General features: G+C 46.4%; 2 protein-coding genes across 7 annotated transcripts in view; both read right to left on the reverse strand.

Moving 5' to 3' along the window:
• The window catches only part of CLYBL (citramalyl-CoA lyase), a 305,257-nt gene that overhangs the window by 176,567 nt on the left and 116,728 nt on the right, over positions 1-11,962 (reverse strand). The window lies entirely within an intron of this gene.
• Positions 1,792-2,992, reverse strand: LOC108521877 (prothymosin alpha). Its single transcript, XM_017861891.1, has one exon. It carries the CDS (start codon positions 2,806-2,808, stop codon positions 2,476-2,478), a length of 333 nt encoding a protein of 110 aa, XP_017717380.1. The 5' UTR covers positions 2,809-2,992; the 3' UTR covers positions 1,792-2,475.

Consider the following 11,962-nt stretch of genomic DNA (forward strand, 5'->3'; position numbering starts at 1 on the left):
GGAGGCAGAGGTTGCAGTGAGCTGAGATAGCACCATTGCACTCCATCCTGGGCAGTAAGAGCAAAACTCCGTCTCCAAAAAATATATATATATACATATACATATATATATATATATATATATATATATATAGTCAGGTGATGCCTGTTTTGTTTCTTGATGTGACTGGCATAGAACAGGTTCTTCGCTGGACATGGTGGCTCACACCTAATCACAGCACTTTGGGAGGCCAAGGCAGTAGAATCACTTGAGGTCAGTAGTTTGAGACCAGCCTGAGTATCATAGCAAGACTCCATCTCATAACAAATAAATAAATAAATACATCAGCCAGGCTCAGTGGCGCCTGACTACTCAGTAGCTCAGTAGTCTCAGCTACTCAGAAGGCTGAGGCAGGGAGGTCACTTGAGCCCAAGAGTTGAAGGCTGCAGTGAGCCGTGATCTCACCAGTGTACTCCACCCTGGATAACACAGGGAGACCCTATCTTTAAAAAAAAAAAAAAAAAAAAAAAAGAATAGGCCGGGCACGGTGGCTCATGCCTGTAATCCCAGCACTTTGGGTGCCCAAACAGGCAGATTACCTGAGGTCGGGAGTTCAAGACCAGCCTGGGCAACATGGAGAAACCCCATCTCTACTAAAAATACAAAATAAGCCAGGCGTGGTGGTACATGCCTGTAATCCCAGCTACTGGGGAGGCTGAGGCAGGAGAATCGCTTGAACCTGGGAGGCGGAGGTTTCAGTGAGCTGAGATCACGCCATTGCACTCCAGCCTGGACAACAAGAGCGAAACTCTCACTCGGAAAAAAAAAAAAGGTTCTCAACAGGTATTGCTGAGTGAGTGACTGAATTAATTAATATCAAACAAGATAGAGAGTAGGGCAAAAACATTCTTAGGATAAAGAAGATCATTATCTAATGATAAAAAAAGAACATTTTATCAGAAAGAAATAATATTTCTCAAATTGCAGACATCTGAAATAAACAAAAAAATTATTAGAATTACATAAGTAATTGATAAATTCACAACCAGAAGCATAAATGGATAGATCTAATGGACAAAAATTTAGTAAGATTTGGTCGGGCGCGGTGGCTCAAGCCTGTAATCCCAGCGCTTTGGGAGGCCGAGACGGGCGGATCACAAGGTCAGGAGATCGAGACCATCCTGGCTAACACGGTGAAACCCTGTCTCTACTAAAAAATACAAAAAACTAGCCGGGTGAGGTGGTGGGCGCCTACAGTCCCAGCTACTCGCGAGGCTGAGGCAGGAGAATGGCGTGAACCCGGGAGGTGGAGCTTGCAGTGAGCTGAGATCCGGCCACTGCACTCCAGCCTGGGCGACAGAGCAAGACTCCGTCTCAAAAAATAAATAAATAAAAAATAAAAAAAATTTAAAAAAAATTTTAATAAGACTTGAACAGCATGTGAAGAAGCACTGCCTCATAGACACGAGTCCAGAAAATACCAGCCCAAATATGCTGAATTGGTTTGCTGGTTACTTCAAGCTGAAGGCATTTGGGAAATAGCAAATGCACAGAGGGGCTTTTCCTGAATCTCCCTTATCCAATGAAATGCAGATTCTCCAGAAGGGAAGTCAATTGTTATAAAAACCCTCTCGGGTGTTTTGTTGTTGTTGTTGTTGTTGTCTCCCAGGCTGGAGTGCAGTGGCGCGATTTCGGCTCACTGCAAGCTCCGCCTCCCGGGTTCACGCCATTCTTCTGCCCCAGTCTCCCTAGTAGCTGGGAGTACAGGCACCTGCCACCATGCCCAGCAAATTTTTTGTATTTTTTTTTTTTTTAGAACAACTCAGCAAAATAAAATTCCTGTTTATTGTTGGACAACATTGTTTCACACATACATCAAACAGGCCAAAAAAAAAAAAATAAACAGCAACTTCATAGACAAAAAAGGAAAAAAAAGAAACCTTTTATCTTTGGCCTTTTTAACCATCTCATACAAACCAACTACTTATAGTACAGCTAAGTACATACACAAAAAAGTTACTGGAATGCTCGGAATAAGATTGTTTTTCTGTTGTCGTTTTTGCTTTACAAGGTTTTTTTTCTCCTTTGAGATTATAATGAACATGGTCACACCACAAGTAAAGTCAGAAGTAGGACAGAGAACGCTCCGAAGGCTGGTTTGGTCATCCGAGATCATTAAAAATGGCTGACCCTAACAATATGTACAAAAATATAAAATGTAAATAAAAAATACAAACAAATTTCCTTTTTAAAGTACTTTTAAGAAAAAAAGCAGGGCCTTGGAAGTTTTGGTTCTTTTTTCCTCCCCTGTTGCAAATTCTCATGGTTTGGGTTGGGTGGTGGAGAGCGCGTGTCATCTGCGGGTGGCACTGCCCACGGTGGGCGGGCGGGCCTCTCTACTCGAAGGTGACCACGTTTAGATTCTGAGACGGGAAGTGGAGGGTGAATAGGTCACGGCGGCCTTTTTTTTTAGTTTAACTTTTCCTTTTTTGCTGTCTAGTCATCCTCGTCGGTCTTCTGCTTCTTGGTATCAACATCGTCATCCTCATCATCTTCAGCTGCCCGCTTGCCCGTAGCTGACTCAGCTTCCTCATCTTCATCTCCATCCTCTTCCTCACCATCACCTTCTTCCTCCTCTTCCTCTTCCTCCCCACCTTCTTCCTCTTCTTCGTCTACCTCATTGTCAGCCTCTTGCTCCCCGTTTTCCTCATTAGCATTCCCGTTAGCAGGGGCGTCTCTTCCATTTTCTGCCTCTTCCACAACTTCCTTCTTCTCCTTTAAGTCCTTGGTGGTGATTTCGGAGCTGGTGTCTACGGCTGCGTCTGACATGGTGGGGCACGCCGGTGATCCGATGAAGGGGATTTAAAAAGAAAGCGAGAGTTCAGGGACTCTGGCGATAAAGCTGCCGGAGTCCGCGGCGGCGGAGGAGGCGCGCGGCGGAGGCGGCTGCGGCGAGCAAGGAGGCGGACGAGGAACAATGCAAAGATGGCTTTTCAGAGCAGCCAGTGGGAATTTTCTGTATTTTTAGTAGAGACGGGGTTTCACTGTGTTAGCCAGGATGGTCTCGGTCTCCTGACCTTGTGATCCGCCCGCCTCGGCCTCCCAAAGTGCTGGGATTACAGGTGTGAGCCCCCGCCCCCAGCCTTTTTTTTTTTTTTTTTTTTTATTTTTTTTTATTTTTTTAATCTATCAGGGGAGCTTATCAGGCAACAGGAGTGAAACCTAGAAGAGGCTGGAACTTGGTACCTGGTCCGGACAGGCTACTGCCTATTTTTGCAAAAGCCTATGTCCGTTTTCATAATCATTTACTCCCTAAGTGGCCCCTACTTATCTCCCCATTCCCCTAGGAAGGGTTTAGAAAAGCTTCTGAGGCTGGGAGAGTTGGCTCATGCCTATAGTGTTAGTACTTTGGGAGGCCCAGGTGGGAGGATCACTTGCGCCCAGGAGTTCTAGACCAGCCTGGGCAACTTAGGGAGACCCTGTCTGTACAAAAAAAAAAAAAACAAGAGAAGGCTAAAATCAACTTTATGGCAATAAATTTGAAAACATATAATGTGAACAATATTCCAGATAAACATAAGTAATCAAAAGTACTGTAATTCAATAAATGAAAGCTAGGAAATCTGAAAAGATCCTATGTTATTAAATATACTGCATTAGTAGTCAAGACAGATACACACACACACGTACACACCCAAGTTGTACAGACAATTTCTAACAAGTTTTAACAAAAACCTTTAAGAAACAGATTATTCAAGGCAGTGAATTCACAGTGGCTCACCCATGGAATCCCAGCATTTTGGGAGGCTGAGGCAGGAGGATCACTTGAGCCCAGGAGTCTGAGACCAGCCTGGGCAACATGCCAAAGCCCCATCACTACAAAAAATACAAAAATTAGCCAGGCATGGTGGCATGTACCTGTAGTCCCAGCTACATGGGAGGCCGAGGCAGGAGGATCCTGGGAGCCTGGGAAGCAAAGGATGCAGTGAGCTGAGGTCATGCCACTGCACTCCAGCCTGGGCAACAGAGCAAGACCTTGCCTCAAAAAAATAAAGAATAATTCTTTTTTTTTTTTTCTTATTTTTTTCAGAAGGAGTCTTGCTCTGTCACCCAGGCTGGAGTGCAACAGCACAATCTCAACTCACTGCAACCTCTGCCTCCTGGGTTCTGGAACTGCAGGTGCGCAACACCACGCCCAGCTACTTTTTGCATTTTTAGTAGAGACGGGGTTTCACCATGTTGTCCAGGCTGGTTTTGAACTCCTGACCTCAGGTGATCTACCTGCTTCAGCCTCCCAAAGTGCTGGGATTACAGGTGTGAGCCACCATGCCAACCGAAGAAACAGATAATTCATATCTTATACAAGCGGTTCAAGAAATTAAAGTAAGAGGGAAAGTTTCCCACATAATTTTTTCCCAATTCATTTCTGAAAAAAGCATAAAAACCGAAGGCAGCAAAAACAAGAAAAGTATACGCTGGTTGCGGTGGCTCACGCCTGTAATCCCAGCACTTTGGGAGGCCGAGGTGGGTGCATCACCTGAGGTCAAGAGTTTGAGACCAGCCTGACCAATAATATGGTGAAACCCTGTCTCTACTAAAAATATAAAAATTACTCAGGCATGGTGGCAGACACCTGTTATCCCAGCTATTTGGGAGGCAGAGGCAGGAGAATCGCTTGGGCCAGGAAGGCGGAGGTTGCAGTGAGCCAAGATTGTGCCATTGCATTGTAGTCTGGGCAACAGAGCAAGACTCCATTAAAAAAAAAAAAAAAAAAAGACCAGGCACGGTGGCTCATGCCTGTAACCCCAGCACTTTGGGAGGCCGAGGCTGGCGGATGATGAGGTCAGGAGATAGAGACCATCCTAGTTAACACGGTGAAACCCCATCTCTACTAAAAATACAAAAAATTAGCCGGGTTTGGTGGCAGGCACCTGTAGTCCCAGCTACTTGGGAGGCTGAGGCAGGAGAATGGCGTGAACCGGGGAGGCGGAGCTTGCAGTGAGCCAAGACTGCGCCACTGCACTCCAGCCTGGGCAACAGAGCGAGACTCTGTCTCAAAAAAACAAAAGAAAGAAAAGTATAGGGCAGTCTCAATTTTACATTTCCATAAAATTCTGAATTTCAGCAAACTGAAAAATGATGTCTGCCGAGCATGGTGGTGCACACCAGTCTTTCAGCTACTGGGGAGGTGGAGGCAGAAGAATCACTTGAGCCCAGGAGTTTCAGCCCAGCCTGAGCAACATAGTTAGACCTTGTCTCTGAAGAAAAAACAACACAAAACAAAATTACAGCAATAGAGCAAGGACAATTTAACATTACAAAACATGTTATTATTGTTCACTTCATTAACAGATGAGAAAAGAAAAGCCTTTTGAACATCTCAAGAGATGCAGAGAAAGCATTTGATAAAATTCAATACTCATTCATAATTTTAAAAAGAGTTGCCGGCCGGGCGCGGTGGCTCAAGCCTGTAATCCCAGCACTTTGGGAGGCCGAGGCGGGCGGATCACGAGGTCAGGAGATCGAGACCATCCTGGCTAACACGGTGAAACCCCGTCTCTACTAAAAAAATACAAAAAAAAAAAACTAGCCGGGCGAGGTGGCGGGCGCCTGTAGTCCCAGCTACTCGGGAGGCTGAGGCAGGAGAATGGCGTAAACCCGGGAGGCGGAGTTTGCAGTGAGCTGAGATCTGGCCACTGCACTCCAGCCTGGGTGACAGAGTGAGACTCCTTCTCAAAAAAAAAAAAAAAAAAAAAAGAGTTTATAAAGTTTGCTAAATAACATGGCAGATTATTAGTATTTGTCTCTGCTTTCTTTCTAAAACCCACAATGAAGAGGGGAGGAGTACAGATCCACAGAAACAGATATAACAGAAGAAGCAATCCCTTATGTTAAGAAACCACTGGAAAATGGAGAGTGGATCAGTAAGTGAAAACATTGGTTACTAACTTCCTGCAGCCCCGGGACCTGAGAAACATAACAGGCCAAAAGTATCAAACTTAATTCTACCACAGAACTCTGGAAAAGCTGAGGAACTAGAGGTTCCTGGTACCTCTGAACGCAGGCCAGTGGGCTGGAACAAAAGTGAGTGGTAACAATGTGCTAGCAGCCCGGGCTCACTCTCGGCACCACCTCGGCCTGGGCACCTCTGGCGCACTTGAGAAGCCCTTCAGACCACGGCTGCACTGTGGGAGCCCCTCTCTGGGCTGGCCGAGGACGGAGCCGGCTCCCTCTGCTTGCAGGGAGGTGTGGAGGGAGAGGCACCGGTGAGAACCGGGGCTGCGCACGGCATTCGGGGGCCAGCACCACCCGAATGCCAGCACGAGTTCTGGGTGGGCGCAGGCTAGGCCGGCGCTGCCCACCGGGGCAGTGAGGGGCTTGGCACCTAGCCAGCAGCTCCCGAGGGTCCGCCGGATCCCCCAGCACTGCCGACCTGCCTGAGCCAGGGTCGAATTCTCGCGGGGCCTCAGCCGCCTCCCAAGGGGGCAGGGCTCGGGACCTACAGCCTGCCACGCCCAAGTCCCCGCCCCCACCAGGGGCTCCCACAAAGCCTGAGCCTCCTGGATGGGCACCGCCCCCTGCTCCACAGGCACCAGGTCTCACTGACCACCCAAGGGCTGAGAAGTGAAGACGCGCAGTGACTGGCAGGCAGCTCTGCTAATGCCCCTGCGCGGGATCCACTGGGCTAAGCCAGCTGGGCTCCTGAGTTGGGTGGGGACTTGGAGAACTTTTACGTCTAGCTAGAGGATTGTAAAGCATCAATCAGCATTGTGTGTCTAGCTAAAGGATTATAACCGCACCAATCAGTGCTCTGTGTCTAGCTAATCTAGGGGGGACTTGGAGAACTTTTGTGTCTAGCTAAAGGATTGTAAATGCACCAATTAGCACTCTGTGTCTAGCTCGAGGTTTGTAAATGCACCAATCAGCAGCCTGTCAAAACAGACCAATCGGCTAGCTCTCTGTAAAATGGACCAATCAGCAGGATGTGGGTGGGGTCAGACAAGGGAATGAAAGCAGGCTGCCTGAGCCAGCAGTGGCAACCCGCTGGGTTCCCCTTCCACACAGTGGAAGCTTTGTTCTTTAGCTCTTTACAATGACTCATGCTGCTGCTTAATCTTTGGGGCCACGCTGCCTTTATGAGCTGTAACACTTACCACGAAGGTTTGCAGCTTCAATCCTGAAGCCAGCCAGACCACAAACCCACCAGGAGGGATGAACAACTCCAGATGAAAGGAACAAACAATTCTGGAAACGCCACTTTTATGAACTGTAACACTCACCGCGAGGGTCTGTAGCTTCACTCCTGAGGCCAGCAAGACCATGAACCCACCGGAAGGAACAAACAACTCCAGACGCGCTGCCTTTATAGAGCTTTAATACTCACAGCGAAGGTCTGCAGCTTCACTCCTGAAATCAGTGAGACCATGAACCTACCAATTCCAGGCACAAAAGGATTGTTTGAAAATCTGTATAGGCCAGGTGTGGTGATTCACACCTGTAATCCCAGTACTTTGAGAGGTCAAGGTGGGTGGATTCCTTGAGCTCTGTAAAAAATACAAAAAATTATCTGGGCATGGTGGCATGTGCTCATAGTCCCAGCTACTTGGGAGGCTGAAGCAGGAGGATCACCTGAGCCCTAGAGGTCGAAGCTGCAGTGAGTTGAGATCACACCACTGCACTCCAGCCTAAGCAATAGTGAGACTCTGTCTCAAAAAACAAAAAAAAAGAGAAAAAAATTCTCTATAAAGAGCACTTAGACCTTAACCTGCCCCATTCCAAAAGGGCAAAGGAAGAAACTCCCTGGAGAAATGGAACCCAAAAAAGCTTTCACTTTGTGGAGGCAAAACACAGTGAAGGCGAGTAGTTAGTCAAAAGCTGAAAAAGGGGCTGAGTGAAAGTCCAGGTATGGAATAATGAGATTTCCCCAGTTCCTCCTAGCCTTGGCTTCTAGAATGCTGGAAGCCAGGTCTAATCCCCCAAAGCTGGAGAGCACAGGATACCTCTCTGAAAAACAGAAGAGCCCAGGAGAACAAGCCTACAGACACTGATACGTGGTGATCCTCTGGTGAAGCTCGTGGGCCCCCATCTGATAACCTTAGTATGAGGCCCATCAATTCCACACACAACTCTCTATTGATTGTTAAGTTCCTCATTTTTATTTATTTAGAGACAGAGTCTTGATCTGTTGCCCAGGCTGGAGTGTAGCGGTATAATCTCAGCTCACTGCAACCTCTGCCTCCTGGGCTCAAGTGATTCTTGTGCCTCTCAAGTAGCTGAGATTACAGGCAGGTGCCACCACACCTGGCTATTTTTTGTGTGTTTTTAATAGAGACGGGGTTTCACCATGTTGGCCAAGCTGGTCTCGACCTCCTGACCTCAAGTGATCTGCCCACCTCGGCCTCCCAAAGTGCTGGGATTAGAGGCATGAGCCACTGTTCCTGATCCTTAAGTTCCTCTTTTTTTTTTTTTTTTTTTTATTTACTTATTTTTGAGACTGAGTCTCACTCTGTCGCCCAGAAGTGCAGTCGTGCAATCTCCACTCACTGCAACCTCTACCTCCCCAGTTCAACCAGTCCTCCTGCCTCAGCCTCCTGAGTAGCTGGGATTACAGGCGTGTACCACCACGCCAAGCTAATTTTTGTATTTTTAGTAGAGATGGGGTTTCACCATGTTGGTCAGGCTGGTCTCGAACACCTGACCTCAGGTGATCCACGCACCTCGGCTTTCCAAAGTGCTGGGATTACAGGCGTGAGCCACCGCACCAGGCCAGTTCCTCATTTTTAAGTATGGACTGATAGTCAAACACCAAAACTTTGACAAAAGTTCCCAACATGAAAGATAAAAATCCAAACAACCAGGATGAGCACTCCTCATGCAGAGAGCAGAAGAGAGCAAACACCAGAACAAAACACTTGCTATTAATAATCTAAGAGAAATAAGGTATTATAATACATATAAAAACAGGAATAAAATATCATTTATAAAGGAAACATGGCAGTCTGAGGTGGAGGATCGCTTGAGCCCAGGAGGTCAAGGCTGCAATGAGCCGAGATTGTACCATTGCACTCCAGCCTGCACTCCAGGGCAAGACCCTGTCTCAGAAACAAACAGACACGGCCAGGTGCCATGTACTCACACCTGTAATCCTAGCATTTTAGGAAGCTGAAAGCAAATCACTTGAGCCCAAGAGTTTGAGACCAACATGGGCACATAGCAAAACCCTGTCTCTACAAAAAAGTATATTTAAAAATTAGCCGGGCACACTGTCTTGTGCCTGTAATCCCAGCTACTTGGGAGGTTGAGGCAGGAGGATCATTTGAGCCCAGGAAGTTAAGGCTGCAATGAGCCGTGATTGCACCCACTGCACTCCAGCCTGGGCAACAAAGCAAGACCCTGTCTCAATCAATCAATCAATAAGAAACATTAGAGAACATGAAAAAGCTATCAGAAATAAAAACTTGAGGCCAGGCACGGTGGCTCATGCCTATAATCCCAGCACTTTGGGAGGCTGAGGAGGGCGGATCACATGAGGCCAGAAAGGAGTTCAAGATCAGCCTGGCTAACATGGTGAAACCCCGTCTCTACTAAAAATACAAAAATTAGCCGGGCATGGTGACAGATGCCTGCAATTCCAGCTACTCAGGAGGCTGAGGCAGGAGAATCACCTGGACCTGGGAGGCAGAGGTTGCAGTGAGTCAAGATCAGAACATTGCACTCCAGCCTGGACGACAGACCAAGACTCTGTCTTAAAAAAAAAGAAAAAGGAAAAAGAAAGAAAAGAAATACAAAGAAAGCCCCGATAACTAAAACATGTGAATTTTCAGACTGAAAGGCCTATGGAACACCTACATAATTAACAAAAATGATCCCATCAAAGTACATTAATGCACAGTTTGAGAGTACTAGGGAGAAAGAGATCTTCAAGAAAGAGATTTTCAAGACAGAACAAAATTTACAGAAAAAGGATCAAGGATCAAAATGGCACCATTTTAAAGTAACGGCAGCATAAGAGGCAAAATGATAAGGGAGCAATACCTTTAACATTCTTAGGGAAAATGTTTTCCATGAAGTCTGAAGAACACTAAAGACCTTTTCAGACATATAGTCTCAAAAACATGTAACTTTCACGAACCCTCTTTTCACATCACTACTAGAAGATACACAGCCCTGAATGAGGAAACAAGCCAAGAAAAAAGACATGGTTTCCAGATACTGGAAATACAGAGTACAAAAGGAGCAAACACCAGGATTATGGTGTTTTATAAACAATGGAAGTTTCAGAAACACAGAAATGCAGCTGGCCTAGAAAGCAACAAGTTCAGGATAGAAGACTCCAGAAGGAATTCCTTTAAAAACAAAATCGAAAGTAGTAAAGGTATATTGCTTAATATTGATGACTTTGTCAAAGAGTTTGAAGAAAAAATTAGTTTTAGCAAAAGAGTCAATTACTGGCCAGGCGTGGTAGCTCACGCCTGTAATCCCAGCACTTTTGGAGGCCAAGGCAGGGAGATTCTTTTTTTTTTTTTTTTTTTTTTTTTTGAGACGGAGAATCGCTCTGTCGCCCAGGCTGGAGTGCAGTGGCCGGATCTCAGCTCACTGCAAGCTCCGCCTCCCGGGTTCCCACCATTCTCCTGCCTCAGCCTCCGGAGTAGCTGGGACTGCAGGCGCCTGGCACCGCGCCCGGCTACTTTTTTGTATTTTTTTAGTAGAGACGGGGTTTCACCGTATTAGCCAGGATGGTCTCGATCTCCTGACCTCGTGATCCGCCCGTCTCGGCCTCCCAAAGTGCTGGGATTACAGGCTTGAGCCACCGAGCCCGGCTGGCAGGGAGATTCTTGAGCTCCAGTCTTGGAGGCCAACCTGGGCAATGTGGGAAAACTCTGTCTCTAAAAAAAAAAAAAAAAAAAGTCAATTGCTAACTCCGGGGGAACAAAAGGTTATACGAGAAAGGAAAACTGTAATGTACCATATGGCTCAGCTGTGAACACTGTTTTCCTTGGCACAGTATAAACACTGAAGTGTGTATCGGGGTATAATACGACAAAAGAGAACTGTCTTCATCTTCCATAGCAGAAAGTCAATGGTACTATAGACAGAATGTTTCTGTCCTCTGCAAAAGATGTTGAGGTCTTCATCCCCAATGTGATCAGATGTGGAAGTGAGGCCTTTGGTAGGTGGTTAGTCATGAGGACTGAGCTCTCATAAATGAAATCAGCACCCTTATAAAAGACAGACTCCCTCACGCCTGTAATCCCAGCACTTTGGGAGGCCAAGGCGGGTGGATCACGAGGTCAGGAATTCTAGACCAGCCTGGCCAACGTGGTGAAACCCCGTCTCTACTAAAAATACAAAAAATTAGCTGGGCGTGGTGGCATGTGCCTGTAATCCCAGCTACTCTGGAGGTTGAGACAGAAGAATCGCTTGAACCTGGGAGGCGGAAGTTGCAGTGAGCCAAGATTGCACCACTGGACTCCAGCCTGGGTGACAGAGCAAGACTCTGTATCAAAAAAAAAAAAAAAAAAAAGATGGACTCCCTCACCCCTTCTGCCATGTGAGGACACAGTGAGTAGGTGTGCATCAAATCAGTAAACGTAATGCAGCATATAAACAGAACCAAAGACAAAAACCACATGATTATCTCAATAGATGCAGAAAAAGCCTTTGACAAAATTCAACAGCCCTTCATGCTAAAAACTCTCAATAAATTCGGTATTGATGGGATGTATCTCAAAATAATGAGAGCTATTTATGACAAACCCACAGCCAATATCATACTGAATGGCCAAAAACTGGAAGCATTCCCTTTGAAAACTGGCACAAGACAGGGATGCCCTCTCTCACCACTCCTATTCAACATAGTGTTGGAAGTTCTGGCTAGGGCAGTCAGGCAAGAGAAAGAAATAAAGGGTATTCCATTAGGAAAAGAAGAAGTCAAATTGTACCTGTTTGCAGATGACATGATTGTATATTTAGAAAACCCCAT

Source organism: Rhinopithecus bieti, unplaced genomic scaffold (assembly GCF_001698545.2).
Source record: "Rhinopithecus bieti isolate Rb0 unplaced genomic scaffold, ASM169854v2 scaffold_2254, whole genome shotgun sequence".
In the NCBI taxonomy this organism is placed as follows: domain Eukaryota; kingdom Metazoa; phylum Chordata; class Mammalia; order Primates; family Cercopithecidae; genus Rhinopithecus; species Rhinopithecus bieti.